Genomic DNA, 20,172 nt, shown 5'->3' with positions numbered 1-20,172 from the left:
AAGCTGAGAGAATAGTATTATCAATAGTGATTTTGCAAGATTTGAAGCATGGGAAGAGGCTGCAGACTTTATCTGCACCTCCAAATCGCCCAAGATCACTTATATTTATAGGCATCTTCCACCCACTTTCCTAGAATGCCATCGGCTCAACTTCTTCAAGAGTTTTCTTGATGTTAATATGTATTCTACATATTTCAATGGATGCTAGAATATTCTTCACCATTCTAGAAAATTGGATCAATATTAACAGAAACAATTATACTATGATGAAGCAAAGGAGATGTCAGTGTGAACAATTTCATAGGAAAATCAGGCGAAAATTGCAGAAGTCGGTTCCACGGATATTTGCTCGTTCTTATCTTCTAAATTCATTTTTGCAGTAACTAGAACCTGAAATTTAACACTGCAAATCACATCCCATCTTCACTCCACTTGATTTATCTCAACGCCATTACACTTACGGAGCAAAAAGAGAAGATTCGAAGCGATGAACATTTTTAGTAGATACACAAGTTTATGAGCCATGAAATCGCATTCGCCATCTAACCTATCATATTCTCCAGCTTCTGATTGTTTTATAACAGTTTCAAACTGAACTCCAATGTGCAGCAGAAAGAAGGAATAAAAGTAGAATCTTTTGCAATTTACACGTGGTAGGAATCGTCGGAGAACTTTCTCTTGATCCACTAGAAACTGTTGCGCAGTGAGGACTTGAGCTTGCCCTCCATCGTGTACATGTTATAGCTGGCCACCGTCCTCCTCCTCTTGAGCTCTGGGTTGCCGGAACTCTCCCACCCATTGGGCGCGTTGCTCGGGCCATTGAAGCTATACGATTTGGACCGGTCCTCAAACCCGAGCCTTATTTCTGAGTAAGATGCAGAGTAACCGTTAAATGACTTGCTTTTCTCCATGTTCAGAGAGACCTCGTGGAGGAATGGCAGACTTCTATCATGTCTTATATAGAGACAGAAATGCAGTGTACAACACATCCCGTGCATACCTATTTCAGTGCTATTAGCTCTATAATGTGGCATGTGTTGGCATCGACAGGACTTTATTGGGTTGTGCAACAGCAAGAGGAGGGACCGTTTTGTGGTAATGGGATGAGGTATGGTATCTGTTGATTAGATTTAAATGGGTTAAGTGGGAGACAACGATGGATTTAGGGGTTAAATTACTTAAATGCATCATCCTAGTCGACAGAAAAGTCAATTAAGCTAACTAAATCATGCACATTACTCCGAATGCAAATTGATATGATGGATTCATTTCTCATTTCAAAGTCCGACCGAGTAGAAACCCGAGTTGTGATGACAATTGTCGAATTCATGTGCATCCAAGAGAATCCAGAAAGGCCAACATAGGAAATGTAGAAATGTGTTTGCAGGAGGCTCTTTTTTTCGCTGGAACAAAACGAAAGGAGGAGTCATGTGGAGAGAAATGGGCATTGGTGGCCAGAGCCGTTGTAAGATAGGAGGTGGGCAAGTTCTGACCAGTGATTTTGACTGCCACAAATGGGTAAATTGGAGGCAAGGCCCACAAGGCCCAATCATGTTCAGAATGTGCACCAAACAGTTTCATATTAATTAGTTGAGTGCAACTTCCACCTTGCCTGTCCTGCCCTTAGGGGAGCAATACTAGGTTGCAAATTGTGGCTCATTGTCTGAGTAGACAAGGATGTCCCATGTGATGGAGAGAGAGAGAGAGAGAGAGTTAAAGAATGTCTCATCGAATGAAATTTCAAACACCGTCTATCTTTTAAATTAATGCATTTGGTACTTTTCTTTAACAATTTGTTTCACAAATAAAGTCTTCAAATGTTTCGTAGTAGCTTCGTAATGATAGAATCTTCGAGGAAATCACAACGTTTATAAAAGCAATTCTCTGTTCCTTTCTTTTTGTTTCGCTGGAATGCTTTTCGGAGGTTTGATAACTTTTAGAAAATCCTTGAAGGCAAGTGCGAATTCATGCGAGGGTTATTAAATTTAGGCTCCTCCCTATTTCCACGGCCAAAATGGCTTCTTCACGGTGCTTCTCTCTCGCTCCCTTGTGATCTTGATCGGTCAATACTTTAATGGACACAATCATTGTCAGTCTTACTCAGCACTTATCACCGTATAAGAATCCAAATCTTGACAAACAGCAAAATCTCGTTTCCTTTTCTGGTTTGAATTTAGCAAGCTGACTCTGTTTCTTGAGAAGAGTCATATAAGCAAACGAAAGGCGGTTCCGCTTTAATTGCAGCTGGAGTGGTCTCGTCATCACTATATATACTAAAAAGCCAATCCCAATGGCTTTCGCTGGGATTTTGGCTTTCACAGATTCATGCTTGCGGGGGAGGGTGGAGCCCCATTGGGACCTTTTCCATTTCCTTTTCCTTGAGGATATGTTGGAATGGAGAGTAGGGGTGAGCATGGTCCGGTCCGGTTCCCGAATGGATTCATGGAACCGGTCTCACTAGCCAAGGACGGAGACAGAAAGACGGAGACGAAGATGGAGAGTCAGACGGTGAAGTGAGCATTGACCGAGAAGAGTGAGAGTGAGCGTGAAGCGAAAGCGAAAAAAGGTATTTCCAGGCTCAATGTGAGGCTGTGAGCGTTGAGCGAGTTAGGTTTAGTTTAAGGATTTTAGATTTTTCTTTTTAAAAAAATATAAATTAAATAAATATATTATATTTATTATTATATTACCGGTCCAGTCCGGGTGGACAGGCGAGCGGGCGGGCGGTTCCACACCTGGAACCGGGAACCGGACCGGTACCCACTGGTTCCCAAAAATTGGAACCGGGAACCGGACCGGTTCCGAGCGGTCTTGGGTGGTTCCCGATTCTTTTGCACACCCCTAATGGAGAGGTCGGATATCCTTGATCTTCAGTACGCCATTGTGAGAACCGGAGACCGACATCCCATTGCCGGACTAAGCTTAGTTGGAGAGAATAAAGTGAAACGGTGAATTTGAGTAAGGGATATATCCGTCATTTAGATAAGACCGGGTTTCTAACTATTTGGGGTGTGCAAATAGCCGCTCCCTTGATTTAATTATCAATTTTAATGCGTGATTTATGGTGAATATGGATTTGTGATTGATTTTCCATGAGAAATAGTGCAAGACGATCCCACGTTTCATCACGTGCTTGAATATTAAATACGACTGTACCGATTTCATGAAATAATTAGTTAGATACTTTGTAGCTGGAGGTTTACTACTCATATTATGCTAGCATTCCTAAACATAAGAAGGATAAAAAAAATCTTTGGATAATAAAACAAAACAAAAGCCTAGGAAGACCAATCAAATCTATTCCACGAAAAAAAAACACGAATTCATAAATCAATTCGAAACTGTAACGTGCATCATTCTTAATTTGTAGCTTTATCCCATCATTTTAAGTATATTAAAATTAAAATAAGCTCATAATCTTCTTTTCTCAGCTTAAGATGAAAAACTTCATCAAACTATGTAAGGATCGAGTATAGATTGCACATTTCCCGTGCAATGCGTCTGATCATTTTTTTTTAACATTAATCGACCATTTTAAAATTATTGTGGGATATCTATCTTTTGTTATCTGAACTTTTGTTATTAAGGCATTTTCCCTTTTAATTTAATTGTATTTGTTTTTCTCAAGATATCATATTAGCTCTATCAATATATTCATCAAATTCTAATTCTTTTATTTTTTTAATATTTTATCAATTTTCTTTATTTTTCTTAGGGTTAATACCACCAAAAACCCTAAATTAGTACATGTGTGACAATTTTACCCCGAACTTTTTTTTGACCACCAAAAACCCTAAACTGGTACACTTGTGACAATTTTACCTTGAACATACCACAAAAAATCCCAAACTGGTACACATGTGACAATTTTACCCTGAACTAAAATTTTAATATTATTTTTTTTATTTTTTCGAATTTTTATTAATTTTTTTATTTTTTCTTTTCTTTTATTTTTTCATCTTCAACCTTTGGTCGGTCGCCGGATCGGCGACCGACCGGAAGCCGGCGATTCGGCCGGCCGGCGGTGAGGCCGCTAGTGAAGGTCGGCCCTCGCTGAGCAGGCCCCCGGACACGCCCCAGCGCGAGGGCGCTCTCCGACCCTCGCCGCCGAGGCGCCTCCCGGCGTCGGGCGAGGTCGACCCCCGCCGCGTCGAGGGCGTCCTCGCGCTCGGGCGAGGTCGCCTCGCCGGCGTCGGGCGAGGGCTGTCCTCGCCCGACTCAGGCGAGGGTCGCCCTCGCCCAACGCCGGCGAGGGCAGCCCTCGCCAGCAGCCGGCGGGGCCGACCTCGCCGGCTTCCGGACCGGCGACCGGCCAAAGATTGAAGATGAAAAAAAAAGAAAAGAAAAAATAAAAAAATTAATAAAAATTCGAAAAAATAAAAAAATAATATTAAAATTTTAGTTCAGGGTAAAATTGTCACAAGTGTACCAGTTTGGGGTTTTTGGTGGTAAAAAAAAGTTTGGGGTAAAATTGTCATAGGTGTACCAGTTTAGGATTTTTGGTGGTAAAAAAAAAAGTTCGGAGTAAAATTGTCACATATGTACCAGTTTAGGGTTTTTGGTGGTATTAACCCTAAGAAAAATAAAGAAAATGGCGAGGACAGCCCTCGCCAGATCCGGCGAGGGCCGACCTCGCCCAACTCAGGCGAGGGTCGCCCTCGCCCGACGCCAGCGAGGGCGGCCCTCTCCCGGCGGCCGGCGGGGCCGACCTCGCGGCTTCGCTTCGGCCAGTCGCCGCGGTCCCGTCGGCGACCAAAGGTTGAAGATGAAAAAAAAAAGAAAAGAAAAAATAAAAAAATTAATAAAAATTCGAAAAAATAAAAAAATAATATTAAAATTTTAGTTCATGGTAAAATTATCACATGTGTACTAGTTTGGGGCTTTTTGTGATATGTTCAGGGTAAAATTGTCACAAGTGTACCAGTTTGGGGTTTTTTGAGGTATGTTCGGGGTAAAATTGTCACATGTGTACCAGTTTGGGGTTTTTGGTGGTAAAAAAAAAAGTTCGGGGTAAAATTGTCACACATGTACCAGTTTAGGATTTTTGGTGGTATTAACCCTTTTTCTTATATTTTCAGTTTTTTAGAAAATTGATTGTAAAAAGAGAGATATCTATAGTACGTGCTAATGAAACAGCTCTCTCACAAGTTACTTTTTATTCTTGAAACCATTCCGAAGTAAAGAATTCAGAATGAAATAATTTAATAAGCCAATGGCGTCTTACCACCGAGCTCCTCCTGACCTGAGGTATTATACCGCAGGATTAACGGCACTGAGGGAGAGTTTGGATTAATTTCCCCATAAAATTAAGTAAAAAAAAAATTAGTAAAGGAGGGTAGTATTACTTTGTTTTGTGATGCTTAGAAAATGGAAAGAAGCCAAATTCAATCTGATGAGCCACCGCCGCTCCTTAGCCGTCGATGGCAGATCATCAGCTGTACGGGACAGCACCGCCTCCAGGGGTGGCGGCCCAGATGAATCTCCCAGGCGTCTCCACCTCCTCCTCCACCTCCACAAACCTTCTCCGTAAGCGAATGGAAATGGCTTCGGACCCTGACGCGTCCTTCCTTGCGTCCTCCTCATTTGGAGGACACTCTCACTCTCACTCTCACTCTCGGTCCCAGAGCAGTGCCAATGCCCTCGCTTATTCTCCCACCGACGTCGTTGGTTACTCTTCCTATGCCAGTGCCAGTGGCTTTGGCTTGGGTGCACGCCCCTCCTGGTCTCACTCTCACCTTCACCTCGATGACGTGAATCCGCTTCTTTCCGGCATCAAGCGCCCCTCTCAAGGTTAGGTTGCCCTAATTGCTGATTCCTTCCCTCTCCCTTCATTCTGCTGTTGATGCTTTTTATGCTCCTTTAGACTGTTAGTCTTCTCTAGGTTATGACTTTGATCCAGCCTGGATTAGAGTCTTCTTCTACTTGATCATTCGCGGACTCGTTGCCATTGCCTATTAAATGTAAAACCCATAGCACAATGCTATTGCTTCTTTTCTGTGTCTAGTTTAGCTTGCTTCTTCGATATTTCGCCTTCTTTGCAGGCGGATTATATAAGCAACATCTTTTCTAGCTTAGGGAGGCATTGATGCCTTCCTCCAACTGTTTAAATAAACTGATCCTCCCCCCTCTCATTTGCTTTGGTTGTCTTCCTGGCAAAGTCATCTGGTTGAAATTCACCCACCTTTTTAAACACCTCCACTTCATGTACACCGTGTATGCTTCATACTTCTCCTATTCAGGGTTCAGAGCTCAGTCAAACCGATTTGTCTTTTGTATTTGGAAGTCGGTTTGTTATAGTTTGAGGAAGTTAGTTTTACTTAAGATACCCGAAAATGAGGCTTTTTTCTTTCAAGAAGTTGGCAGCTTCAGTGCATGCCACTCCTTCTATGGACAATAGAGCATCTTATACAAGCATGATTTTACTACCCAGCTGTTATTCTCACTGTTATACTTATACAGGAAGATATATGATATAATTTCTTAGAACTATTTTATAATTATCAAATAACATATATATTCTTCGCTTTCGCGTATATACTTATCTATTATGTATCATAGCGCTCTACCATCAGAATGTTTTGGATGCCCAAAGAGCGATTGGGCAAAGTGAAGCGTGGTATTCTACCAACTTGTTATCCAAGCGCCCTAGATTGGAGAGTGCAAGCAATTTGCCTATTTATCCACAGAGGCCAGGACAGAAGGATTGTGCTCATTATATGCTTACAAGAACTTGTAAATTTGGACTTAACTGCAAGTTTGACCATCCTATTTGGGTTCCCGAGGGTGGAATCCCAGATTGGAAAGAGGTGATGATTTACTACCATCTTTAATGTCTCTAGTCGCGGTATCATTCATGAAATTAGTAATGTGGTTGAGTAGCCTGCAGCTTCCTATTTATTCTCATGGATCTGTGCTTTAGACTGGTGAAGGGATCGAACTAATGGTATAATCTCAGTAGGACCATGCTTTTGCTGGAATAGGTTGTAAAAGCTTCCCTAGAAGTTTTTCTAAATCCTTGGTATATGAACATGACATTTCGTCTCAGAATCGTACCGTGTTATGGTCTATCTTGTACTCGTGTGGTATGGCAAGTTGATCCTAGATCCCAGCTTTGATTAACATGTCTTTGCGATCCTATATTGTCTGCTTTTTATGCCACTTTATCAGTTTTTCCTTGTGGATGATCTTGCACTTTTGTCTATCACTGGTCCTCTTTACTTATTGTTGAATATTGAGTAGAGTATACAACGTCTTTCTTTGTTGAGATAAGAGGTTGGAGTGGCACATTACATCTTTCTGAATCAGAAGTTGTTGAGCTGCTTCTAAGGGTAGGATCAAGTTCTTGTTGCATCTTAATATCAGTTTTTTTATATTGGACACAGTTTTTATGATTGCACCATCAGTGAGATGGTTTGAAGCTATGTCAGTGGTGGTTAAAGCAACATCATCTCGAGTATTGTACTTGTGGCAATTGATCTTTGTTGAATACAGCTCCTGGATTCTAAGGTGTTGGCCTGGATCAGTAGTAGTGGTCCCCAGCTCTTCTTAGAGGAGCCTTTATGCTATTAGTTAGACTACCTGAACGGACCTCAGATTTTTGCATCTTTCTACCCAACCTCTTATCTTTGGCATCTTTCAATATTATCCAGCTTGATTCTTCTTCTTTTTTGCTTGATTAATTGAAAAGTAGCAATCCACAGACTAGCACTATATGTGTCAATCCTTCGATAAACTTCCAATTTCTAATCTTCGAGGCTGGTTTTTTTATGCTTGACACTTATATAATTTCGCAATGCTCTTCAAGTAATCCGAACTACTAGTTTTCATTAGGTGCTACTCGCATCTGCATATAAGATGGCCCTTTACCAATAGAAGATTAGATAAAAAAAAAAAAATTGTCAGCTTATGTGTGACACTTGGAAAATCATTATCGAAGGGATAAATCAGAGTACATGTGCAATTTTTTGCAGTTATCATCTATATTCATTTATCAGTATCATGAAGTGGATGGTCTCAAACTTTTTATGTGAATCTTGTTTAGGCGCCACTTGTGACAACAGTTGAATCCCCTCCACAGAGAGCAGGAGAGCCTGATTGTCCTGTAAGTTGTGTCCTAACTTAGATTTTAAGGTCGTTTAACTCCATTTTTGCACCTAAGATAACTACTTCATTTTGATTGTTGCAGTACTTCCTCAAAACCCAAACATGTAAATTTGGTTTGAGGTGCAAGTTTAATCATCCGCGAGATAAAATTATTCCTTTGGTAGGTGATGAGTGTATAAGGTTGGCAAAATATGTTTATTGTTACATAGGTTTCTGCGTGTTTACTCTTGGCAACTTAAGCTTTTATTGTAAAGCTATGAACAAAGAAACTAAATGCTCTCAGGGTACTTCAGATGATGCTTTGACCTTACCAGAAAGACCAACTGAGCCTCCATGTGCGGTATGATCTGCACACGTGTAGTCTTCTGGTAATTACTGCATTTACTTTTATTCACTGATTGGTCCTTCTGCAACATGCAAAATTTTATATAGTTTTACCTGAAGACTGGGAACTGTAAGTTTGGAGCAACCTGCAAATTTCACCACCCAAAGGATATTAAGGTGACACAGGTAATACAAGATACCGTTGCTGGAGAGCTGAGGGACTCAGTAGCGGAGAATGGCAGAATGGTCAGAGATGTAAAGCTTGTCAAGCCTCTCATCTCTCTTTCTCCTGCTTCATCACATAATACCAAGGGACTTCCTATAAGACCGGTAATGTTAAGATTCTTTTATCTTTTTAAGGATGAATGGACGTTGAAGATTGGGGTGTCAATGAGTCAGTTCGGGTTGGTTTTTAGGGAACATGAACCATCCCGGATAGTTTGGCCTGAACCGTGATGAGAAAATTGATAGAATTGGTTCCATTCAGTTGGGCTTGCTTCCAACTTTTTAGAGTGATTCTCAAGTAATCTGCTGGGAGCCTGGGATAAAAACTCAAAAGGAAATAAAATAAACATTGGAACAGCTGTCCAACATTGAGCAGAACAATCAGCTTCAGTTCTTGAAGAGACGATGAGGAGAGATAACGTCCCTTAGGGTGCGTTTAGTTCACCAGATATGTCATTGGCTACCTTCAACCTCATCGGCAGCATCTGCTGGTGTTCTCTCTCTCTCTCTCTCTCTCTCTCTCGTTGCTGATGGTGGTCTCTTCTTCAAAGTCTTTCTGTTGGTGGTCAGTGCTTTTCATTTCCCCATGCATTGGTGTACTATCACTCCCCGGCATTGTGACAACTGTTGCTGGTGGTGGCAACAAGAGCATCACTATTTCCTCCATGTGTTCCTTTTTCCTTTGGTCTGTTTTACTTTTTCCAATAAATGGGTAATGGGTCGGATAGGGTTTTAAACGAAAACCGGCTCTTACCCATCTATTCTGCTTGTACACTGATCCAACTCCTAACAAAGCAAAAAGGTTAACCAACCTGAACTGATTCTGGGTCACTTGGTTTCTTTTGTGCCCTAAGATAGAGACACGATCAAGTGTATAATTTGTAGTAAATCTACTCTCAGAGTCAAAATATCCTTAAACAACTTTCTGCCATTTCTGTTGAGATGTACTGGCCTCCTTCCTCGGGTGTCTTCCAAAGATTATGACTTTGTATGTACCACTGCCGACTGTTGGAAATTGTGTCTTGTTAATAACTGTTGGTTACATTGATTTGGTTTCATACTTATTAATAACTCATTATGTTTTAAGGTTGGTTGCCATGTTTTTCTCTTAACAGGGTGAAGTGGACTGTCCTTTCTACCTTAAAACTGGCAGGTCACTACTCTACTTTCTTGCTCCAGGGATGAGAAGTGTTTCTCTAATTCTGACTAATGTACTTGTTTTCAAATAGCTGCAAATACGGTGCCACTTGCCGCTACAACCACCCTGAGAGAAACGGTACATTTGTTAGTTGTTACATGTGGTGTTCAAGTGAATCAATTGAAACTATTTGTTGTCCAGAGTAAGTTAATAGTTTTAACGGCTATGTATTTGTGCAGCTACCGATCTCCATGTTGGCATTGTTCCAATTGTTGGAGCTTCACCAGCCAGCAACCCAAATTTTGCTGCTCGCTCGGCGGCCTCTATCTATCAAGCTGTCGATCCCAGATTGTCACAATTGATGGTAAGTGACAGATTCATTTTCTTTTAAGGGATCTTTTTTCAGTCCAGCCAATCAGCTACTCCTGTGTACATTAAGGTTCTTTTGAAGCCCTACTCTTATCATCAATGCTTCAGTTCCTCTATTATTTAAATTAGCTGTGGAGGATGTTTATGCTTTTTATGTCATTTTCTTTCACCATGTGTCAGTATTATGTTCTTTTTGGCGTTGCCATTTATCAAATGTTTTATCCCCTATTGCAGTTGGGAGTTGGTCCAACTATTTATCCTCAGCGTCCTGGGCAGATTGAATGTGATGTGAGTATACATTAGACAAAATACATATATAGACAATATCGTCTTTTAATTATCAAAGTGCTGCAGAGTTGTTTTTAATGCTAACTCATCTTAGGGATCAGTATGTTCAATCAGACTTACTTTTGCCTTCCTATGTTCCTGCATCACTTCCTCTGTTATGACCCCATGTCTCATCTATGTTCATTTTCAGTAGAGACAGTTGTCAGCAATCTGTCGATATTTTCTGATTGTGGAGGAACTACGGCGTTTGTTTATTTAGGACCTTTTTTGCTTCTCTGCTAGCTTCTGTTGAACTTTTCTTTTGCAAAAGGGTGAACTGTTTCTCCTTTCTTCGGACAAGAATTGTTTCTCGTTCAAGATCCTGGAAAAATTATTTAAATTTCATTATTTTTAGAAGGTGCAATGAGGAGCGGAAGTTTGTGTCATCGACTTAACATGATCAACGATAGCAAAGGCTAGGAGGGGGAAAAGAAACCAATAAAGATGAGCTATTCGTAGAAATGATATACTATCAAGTTTCATACATAATGTAACCCCTATGCCACATAATGGCTGAAGACCTCCTAAAAAAAACGCGTGTAGAAATCAAAACAGATCTTCTCCCGAGAGTCCACAATAACTGCAAGCGAACATAATAATGATGAGGAATGCATTTTGGCTATGCTACTAATATTTTGACTTGCTCTGCAATTTTGACCAAGCTTGGTTGACGAAGAGTTAAGGGGAGTAAAAAAAAAATGCCAGGCATACTATATTTTATTTTTCAGCCCTTAACGAGAAATATAGAAAAAAAAGAAAGGCCATTTACTTTTGACAAAAGACCCACACCCAAGCTCCATAGCCATGGGTTTGCTATCCCGATCATGAATTTCCTACCCCCATATGGAAAGGTCCTTGCATATGTGACTACTTTTTGGTGATAAATGAACATGTGCTGCAATTTTGGGTGGATATTGGTTAAAAAATCTTGTAATTGAACCTATATATGCTTGTATGTGTTTCATGTATATTCAGAAACAGTTAAAATGCGTGTACCTGCACTAAAAATAAATGGTACTATGAGTTTCCCTTTCGTATGTGGCAGTACTATATGAAGACAGGTGCATGTAAGTTTGAGGAACGATGCAAATTCCATCACCCTATTGACCGGTCAGCTCCTACACAGGCAATGGCAAATCAAAGTCAACAGACTGTTGAGCTTACACTTGCAGGATTACCCAGAAGAAAGGTATGTATAGACTGTACCATCTGAATTTGCTTGTAGCATATGTCAACTAAAAAAAGAAGCTAACTTATGTGCTTCTCTCGCTGGTATATATCTTTGTGGATTATAGTCTTTGTAGTAAATGTTACAGATTCTGAGCCAGTAAAATTGGTAGTTGCAGTAGCTCTCCTAATCTGATTCCTTAACCCATAAAGTTGAAAAGGTTGCACCTCCACTACCTTTTTATTCATGTGTGTAGGCACCGGATCACAAAATAGATGCTTTTTGCATCAGACCTTTGAGTTCAATCTCACATTTACAACTGGTGTTGCAGTAGGACAAGATTTTGAATTTCTCTACTCCGCCCTTTTTCCTGCCAAAAGGCTGCATGGAAAGGTGGGCTTTTTTTTTCTTTGGATCATCATTTTACATTCATTTCCCAAAAAAGGTACTTTTTCTTTGATGTCTTAGTTCCACTACTACTTGTGAAGACAAAAATAGGATGTGTGCCAGATCTTCGTCAATTACTGGACTTTCAAACCCTTTAGTTTTAGGAATTCTCACACCCAAGGAATTTTACCACAGTGATTGCGTTTTTCAGATAGCCATCTTTGGAGGATTTGTTTGTAGTTTATCGTGTTGCACTTTCCCTCTTCCGTGATCTTGCTAGGTTCACTTATAAGTCACTTGTAGAATGTGAGAATTAGAGACAGGATTGGAGAGAAAAACTGTGTCTGTCATGGAGACAATACACATGTATTTGTACTATATTCACATGTTACAGAATAGAAACCCAAGATTACCACATATTACAAACTTAGTATACACATCTACTCTGATAATATTTCCTATTCTTAACACTCTCCCTCAAGCCGGAGCATGTATATCATGTATGCCCAGCTTGTTACATATATACTTAATCCAAGGACCATTGAAAGCCTTAGGAGATACATCGGTCAACTGATCATTAGTTCTTACAATTGCAGTCCTGATTTCCAGAGACTGTAGTTTTTCTCAAACGAAGTGACGATCAACCTCTATGTGTTTCATCGTCTCATGAAAAACTGGATTGAAGCAATATCTGCCTGAAGATCACACAACAATGTCATCGGTTGCAACTTTCATACCAAATTCCTTTAGAAAATTTTTCAACCAGATCAACTAACAAGTGGTTATGGCCATAGCTCTAAATACAGCTTCTGCACTAGAACAATCCACAACATTCTTTTATGGTGTCAAAAATGTGCAAATACTGAGATTGAAGACTGAGATTTTGAGAAGCAGAGATGAGTTTTCCATTTTTGGTGTCAAATTGAGAGATTTCTCTGATACATCCATCCATCAGCTCTACAAGGACACCAGCGAAGCCTATTTCCCGCTTTTGCTCACTAACATGCTCTCACTTGAGTTCAAAACTCTAAAAATGACAATTTGTAGTTTTCAAAATAACCCCAGTTTCAACTTTAAATTTAGACAAAAGTTTTTCGTATTTTGAAAAGAAAATTGTTGGGAAATGCTATTAAATGAGTTTCCCATGTTTTCCAAAGGAGAGTGAGAATGGGAAAGTGGATAATTTTCTTAAAACAAACAGCATATTGTCACCAAAGTGGATGTGTGCTGCCCTTCACTTTTGTTGAGTCTTGCTTTGGATCTTGAATTGGAACTGCAAATCCCTCTCTCATGTTGAAGGGCCAGTTACCTCGATTGTACCTTTTGGTTCTTGGTGTTGCATCCTTTGGCCTGGTAATCACATTGATAATGTGAAATACTTTCAAAACCCTTATCTCTTAATACACGCCAATGGAATTTGTGGGTACTGTCCTCCCTCTAAACCTATTTTCACATTGTTCCTTTGAGGTACTTATCTAGAACACTTGCATTTCCTTTCTATAACGTAACTTCAACTCTTTCTACATGCAAAAAAGTTTTGGTTTTTTAGTTTTTTCTGCCTCCATATTGTCATTAGTAGCTCCTATTTCAACACCTTTTTCGATTATGAGGTGGTTTAATTATTAACTTTCTAAACTAAGGTCTTTTAGAGTCCCAGGTCTCAGCATGGATTCTCCCAAATCTAGCCCTATAATTTGAATGGGAGCTTAATTTTGTGAGTGGAAGATGTGTGCCCTATGCATGCAACTGTAAGGCCTCAATTTGTTTGCATTTTAAGGACATCACTGCTAACGTTGGCCATGTACGGACACCTTCTATGCTAGTCATTACTGTTGGAATGAACAAGTGCATCAGATGATATGAGGTGTTCCGGCTTTCCCTAGTTTAAGATCACATAACTGATGTAGCTATGAAAATATTATATGGTTCTATATGAATCTTATAATCTTTAATGGCTAAAATACATTTCATATGATAGGATGCTATTGTGTGCCCATATTATCTGAAAACTGGGACATGCAAGTATGGAGCTACTTGTAAGTTTGACCATCCACCTCCTGGTGAGCTCATAGCTATGGCAGCAACACAAGGACAATCTGCCACTGAGGGAGAGGAAGCAAAAGAGAAGTGAAAGATGGTGCAGAGCATCTGCTGATGCAATGAGGTCCCGTCCCACACATGAATGTCATCAGGGGGACCAGATATTTGCTGTTGTGCATCTCCCCTTAACTTTCTTTCTAGAGCAAGACTAATTTGCGTATCAAATGCGTATGGTTTAGCATTAAAGATGCAAATTGCTCCTTATTGGTTGTCTCAAAAGTTGAGCTCTTTTATAACGAATTGTCAAAATTTTTATCATATATAGACGGCTGGAGATTCCAAGTGAAAGATGGTCTTGGTTTTTTGGTGAAAGGCTAGCGATCTTGGCCTCTTTATTTTGACCAGGAATACCTTCTCGTGTTGATCATCGTATTAGGTATTTTATGTTACTTGCCGTCATACATTCACATTACTCGTGTACTAGAATCTAACCAATGTAGATACACGGGACTGGTTGCTATTTACATGTTATACCTATCGTCTATAATTTTATTTCAAATGTAGGAAAATGCTTCGCCAAGTATTTATTACGTCATAAATTTCATGCTGACTTAGCTAATAGTAGATTAGATAAAAAAAATTATTGACCATATAAAGAAACGCATATAAGTCAAACTTGTTTGAAGAAAACCAAATATAATTACAATTATTTTGACTCTCATAATGAAAAATTAGTAATAAACTTTTCTAACTACATATAAAAATGAAAATCTATTTTGTGTAAGTAGCACGACCGTCGCTTAAATTGTGCTTTGTCGAGAAACTTAAAAAGCAGATCCTAAAAAGAATCGTTTTTCGTCAAGGGAATAATAGATATTAATATAGGAATCTTTAGGTTGGCCGTGTCGCAACTGTACTATCCAAATTCAAAAGCAACATTTTGCCGGATTGAGGGATTGAGAGGTTTAAAGCAGTTCCCTAAACAAATGAAAAAAATAAGTAAATGAGGAAAATGACGCATATGGTATTCATCAACTCAAAAAACAAAAAAAAAATGGAAATAAAGAGAAAAGTGATTCGGGTAAGTCTCCAGCAAAAACCAATTCTTTTTCTTATTCACTAAAAGAAAAATAGAAAGAAATTAAAATAACACATCACAACTTGCGCGGGATGTGTCGAGGAAATTTTTCGACAATTCTACTTGAAGTATGCGGAGGACGAACCTCGAGCGGGTCTTCGTAGCTTGGAGCAAAAGCGTGGACTCGGAGAGTACGTAAAGAGATTCTCAAAGCTGCTACTACAATTCATGGATGCTCTCGAGCCATAGGTGAAGCTTGAACTGCAGCAGCGTGGCATGCAGGATTTGTCGAAGGCCGTGTCTACGGCTGAGACACTCGTGGAGTTCAGGACGAACTCGAGAGACAGGTCGAAATCCCGGCCCAAGAACAAGGTTAATGGTGGGGCAGATCGCGATAAACTCAATCACCCGAGTGTTCAATCACCCGAGTGGTGGCCAGCCGCCAGTACCACCACAGACGCAAAGCCAGGGACAAGCGGTGGAGACAACAAGACGGATCGCGTTCCTTTGAAGTGCTTCTTGTGCGATGGGGCGCACAAGCTCATGACTGCCCAATGCGAAGTAAACTCACGGCACTAGTCAAGGCCCATGAGGAAGAACAAGAGGAAATACAGTTAGATTCGTCGTGAATCCGGCGTTTAATCAAGACGAAGAAGGCTAACAAGCTCAAAAAACTCGTGTTCGCAAAAGTAACGATTGCAGACACCACGATGAGTGTACTCGTGGATACGGGCGCATCTAATCCCTTCATATCAGAGGAGGCCGAAATGATGTTGAAATTTCGTGTCGAGAAAGGAGCCGGGTGGCTCAAAATCGTGAACTCCAAGGAGGTCCCGTATGTAGCGCCATTGAAGATGTGGAAGTTCACATTGGAAAATGGGCAACAAAGAGACTATCGAGATAATTCGACTCGATAACAATAATTTTGTTATCAACATTGTTTTTTCTTAATAGAATAAAGGCTTTCATGTTCCATTTGCTTATTGCATTTGCATTCTTAACACAAGAGGTCAATGTGTGGTCTCGGTGAAACAAGACATGGGACACAATTGAAAGATACTCTTAGCGATGCAAATCTCAAAGGGGCCAATGTAATGGGAGATGACCTTCTTGGAAACCCTAAAGGTCGAGGACTTCGAGGGTGACGAGAATGATATCCTAACAGAGATAACCCAAGTTGTAGACTCATTCAAGGATGTGATGCCTCCCAAATTATCAAAGAAGCTACCACCTCGGAGAGAGGTGGATCACCAACTTAAGCTGATGCCCGAAGGCGAGGGCGACCCTTGCCTGTGGCCGTCGAGGGTGGCCTCCCCTAGGTAGGGCTGGAGACCTATTAGCATTGAATTTTCATGTTAGATTTATGTCACACGCTGAATAAGCATGGTAACATTTTGGTACGGATATACCGATACAACTGTACTAGTTTTGTTACACAAAAATTAATTTGTCATAAATGTGGCACGAGTATATCATTTTGAAATTTTGTGTATAGTACGAATGTACCAATTTTGGATTTTTGGTAATATTAGTCATTTTTATAATCAAGCATCTAATTTTTTTTATTCAATCAACTAGCTAAAATTTTCAATTTTGTCTCGATGCGAAACATTCATTAAATAATATGTCGTGTCATAGATTTTTGATGACATGAAAAGATCATTCATAAAATTTAAGTAGAATGGCTAATGTTGCTTGCTTGCTCTATAGAAATTTAAACGATTGGATAATAAGGAGAAAGAAACTATTAATTTAGACAATCTTAATTATGACATGATATCATTTCAAGAGGTCATGTAATAGTGTTAATATCCACATTGACATTATTCTAGTCCGCGTTTTAACATAATTACAATGATGAGTCGAGTTTAAAAAGTAAAGGTATTTGGTTAGAGAAAAAAAAAAGGTTTGAACACTCCTCGATTATAAAACTATGTAAAAGTCGTACAAAAAAAAAATGTCTGGTGATAGGGACTGGGACTCGGTGTCGTGGCAAGTAGGGATATCTAGATACTCAGCTCGGCTAAGCGGATAATGTTGCCCAACTCCTACCGTCGTGGAGCTTTGGGCGAACGGGAGCTTTGGGCGAACGAGAGTTCCTCCGATGCCACTCGCCACCGCTGAGATTGTGAGTTGGGATGGTCGCTTTTGGACAACAAATTCATTGCTTGGTAATTCGTGAGAATATGCAAGCGCACTCCCCCTCCTCCTCCTCCTCCTCCGTAGGCACTCGCTACTTGAGTTGTCATGGTGGCGGAGGAGGAGGCCATCGTCATAAAGATACCCTCCTTCATATTCTTCGCTTCCCAAGTCCCTCCCTCGGGGATTCCGTCTCCATGGCCTCCATCGGAATTCCAAGAAGAAGAAGAAGAAGAAGAAGTGCAACCACTTCCGCCTCTACCAACAACACTAATGCCATCCCACCACAACCCTCTTCCTTCCACAAGTCCCTCTCCAAATCTTTCACAGTGGCAGCGGCGGCATCCTCTTCCTCCTCCTCCCCCTCCACACCCCAACCAGATGATGACCAGGTTACTTTCTTCTTCTTCTTCTTCTTCTTCTTCTTCTTCTTCTTCTTGTATTTACAGTTTATAACATTGGGTGGTGTAAATCTGTTGATTTTGGGGTTTGGTTTCATACGAGGGCCAGAGCAAGGACCTCAGTTCCCGGAGGCTATGGAGGAGATTCTGGAAGGTGGCCGCTCCCTATTGGTGGTCCGAGGACAGAACCCAAGCCCGACTTCAGCTGGCTGCCGTTTTTGCACTTACTCTGGGCACCACTGGCATCAGCGTCGGCTTCAACTTTCTTGGCCGCGACTTCTACAATGCTCTAGCCAGTAGGACTTACCCACCCCCATGCATCGCATGCCTCGTCTTACTTCTCTCTTCTCTTCTTTGTATGCACTGACTTGAATGTGTGACGATCGCTAATTTTGTTGATCTCAAATCTGCTTCTGTCCTCCCTCTTCCCTCTAAATGCAAGACAAGGACGCCGAGCAGTTCACCAAGCAACTTCTCTATTATCTCGGCGGCTTCGCTTTTGGCATTCCGGTGAGCACCATCGCATCTTTCATTGCTCTCAATCTCACTACTTTCTCAGGCTTAGTATAGCACTACTCTATAAGCTTTCTTCTTCCTCTGCGTTTGTAGTCCTGTATAGACCGATGGGGAGGATTAACTTCAAGTTGTTTTCTTTTAATGGCCTTTGTCCGGATCTCCTCCTTACTTACCCTTCTGTTACTTGGGCCAAAAAGTGGACTTAGGCGAGTGGCCTCTCTCTTTAAACGAGGATAATAGCACCCATTGAAATGAGGTCGCTATCTTCTTTCTGTGGTGTTTCCATTGCCATCGACTTGAATTAAGTGACGAAAAAGCTCCTAGTTCGCCAATTTCTGGACATAACTGCTCCTACTTACTCATGTTTGCAGTTCTTTGTGCTGAGAGATTATGCAAGAGAAATTCTCGCTCTTAGATGGAGATCTTGGATGACCAGATATTACATGGACCGCTATCTGAAGCATAGAACCTTCTACAAAATTCAATCCCAGTCCATCATTGATAATCCAGACCAGCGAATTGTCGACGATCTAAGTTCGTTCACAGGCACAGCCCTTTCTTTCTCTTTGACATTTTTCAATGCTGCAGTTGACTTAATATCGTTCAGCAATATCCTGTATGGTATCTATCCTCCTCTCTTTGTTGTTCTTGTCGTATATTCGATTGGTGGAACAGCCATCAGTGTGCTTCTCGGGAAGGTAACCTACTGATTCTTGATTACTTCGTTTCTTCAAGTGATTTATAGAGGTGATAGAAGATGGTGTAAGTTTCTGTAAATAATAGCTGTCTTAATGTTTGACTTAGGGTCTGGTTACTCTAAATTTCCTGCAAGAGAAGAAAGAAGCCGATTTCCGTTACGGGCTCGTACGAGTTCGAGAAAATGCTGAATCCATTGCTTTCTATGGTGGTGAGGAAAATGAATTGCACCTTCTGCTGCAGCGCTTCAGTAGTGCTTTTGAGAATTTAACTGTATGGAGACTTCCAATTGACTCTCATTTCTCTTTTCATGACACTGCATCGACCAAATTCTTGAACTCTGTGCCACTTTGCCTTTCCTCTGTTTTTAACAAAGAATAATGTAACTACTTCAGCTCATATAAAATCATTTACGTGGTAAATATATTAGGTTTAGCAAATAGTTACTGAATAAAGCTATGTGAAAATTGAACAAGATCAAGCATTGATTGCAGTTGAACCAGATGAGCTCTTCCAATGATATCAGGCGGTAAGAACATGCATAAGTTGAAATATAGCTGAATAAGGATGCTTCATTGAACAATTGCCATTATAGTCTTGAAAAGAAAGACTGACGATTGACTGTGTCCAGAGGAGGTGGAGGGTGTCTGTAGGATAAAGGAGAAAATTCTCATTAACATGATCTGCTGATCTTTAAGGGGGTGTAAATGTACAAGCGTAATAGCTGAGATAATATGGACTGGTGGCATGCAGTTTTAGTCTTCGGATTTGGCATTGATGTATCCAACTCATTATAGATCATATATAGGGCTTATGGCTTAAATTGGGGGATGATGTCCTAAAAGAACCGCAGAACCTCAAAGCTGTGGCAACTCATTGGCTACCACATGGGAGGTGAAAGCTCCTAACTGTAACAAGGATTGACATCGGTGACATTGAAAACACAACAGAAATCCTTGAATGTCCATATTCTCATTAAGAGAATTTTTTGGTCATTTTTCTATAGTGATATGACCAACTGCTCGATTTAATTGCTGGATCATTTTCCTATTTTCACTTCTGATCTCTCTCTCTTTGATTTTTTTTTTTGTTTCTAACCTTTTTTGCCTTTTGCAGCAATTGTTGATATCATCTCGTAACTTGGAGTTCTTTACAAATGGCTACAGATACCTCATCCAGATTCTTCCAGCTGCTGTAGTTGCTCCCATGTACTTCTCTGGGAAAATTGAGTTTGGAGTTATAAATCAGTCTGTATCTGCTT

At 40.4% G+C, this 20,172-nt stretch overlaps 2 protein-coding genes across 4 annotated transcripts in view; both read left to right on the top strand.

Moving 5' to 3' along the window:
• The first annotated feature begins 5,366 nt into the window (after positions 1–5,366).
• On the top strand, positions 5,367–14,618 carry LOC115689591 (zinc finger CCCH domain-containing protein 8). 3 transcript variants are annotated; one of them, XR_008815798.1, is made up of 13 exons: positions 5,367–5,790; positions 6,559–6,806; positions 8,042–8,101; positions 8,186–8,263; positions 8,387–8,443; positions 8,536–8,757; positions 9,768–9,805; positions 9,882–9,928; positions 10,030–10,154; positions 10,394–10,447; positions 11,532–11,675; positions 11,911–12,047; positions 14,020–14,163. XR_008815798.1 is itself a non-coding variant. In XM_030615687.2 (12 exons), the coding sequence occupies exons 1-12, from the start codon at positions 5,421–5,423 to the stop codon at positions 14,170–14,172; spliced, it is 1,596 nt and encodes a 531-aa protein (XP_030471547.1). In that variant the 5' UTR covers positions 5,369–5,420; the 3' UTR covers positions 14,173–14,618. The 3 variants fall into 3 exon arrangements, 1 of the variants encoding a protein (XP_030471547.1); XR_008815799.1 differs by having other exon boundaries at positions 5,368–5,790; positions 11,986–12,047; XM_030615687.2 differs by lacking the exon at positions 11,911–12,047 and having other exon boundaries at positions 5,369–5,790; positions 14,020–14,618.
• Positions 14,619–17,208: 2,590 nt separating this feature from the next.
• Positions 17,209–20,172, top strand: part of LOC115689590 (ABC transporter D family member 2, chloroplastic) — a 7,910-nt gene continuing 4,946 nt past the window's right edge. Inside the window, exons 1-6 of the mRNA XM_056308078.1 lie at positions 17,209–17,690; positions 17,803–17,995; positions 18,142–18,209; positions 18,587–18,913; positions 19,020–19,184; positions 20,028–20,172. The exon at positions 20,028–20,172 is cut by the window's right edge and continues 84 nt beyond it. Coding sequence (XP_056164053.1) covers positions 17,298–17,690; positions 17,803–17,995; positions 18,142–18,209; positions 18,587–18,913; positions 19,020–19,184; positions 20,028–20,172 — 1,291 coding nt within the window. The 5' untranslated portion in view covers positions 17,209–17,297. The remainder of the gene's footprint in view (positions 17,691–17,802; positions 17,996–18,141; positions 18,210–18,586; positions 18,914–19,019; positions 19,185–20,027) is intronic.

The sequence above is a fragment of the Syzygium oleosum genome, unplaced genomic scaffold (assembly GCF_021117445.2).
Source record: "Syzygium oleosum isolate NSW1041296 unplaced genomic scaffold, Sole_v2.1 Sole_v2.71, whole genome shotgun sequence".
Classification (NCBI taxonomy): domain Eukaryota; kingdom Viridiplantae; phylum Streptophyta; class Magnoliopsida; order Myrtales; family Myrtaceae; genus Syzygium; species Syzygium oleosum.
This window is presented reverse-complemented; position numbering and strand designations above follow the sequence as displayed.

Coding starts and splice junctions, on each gene's coding strand:
- LOC115689591 (XM_030615687.2), top strand. CDS start 5,421: ATGGCAGATCATCAGCTGTACGGGACAGCACCGCCTCCAGGGGTGGCG. Junction 6,807..8,041: donor GAATCCCAGATTGGAAAGAG/GTGATGATTTAC, acceptor AATCTTGTTTAG/GCGCCACTTGTGACAACAGT. Junction 9,806..9,881: donor TTCTACCTTAAAACTGGCAG/GTCACTACTCTA, acceptor GTTTTCAAATAG/CTGCAAATACGGTGCCACTT.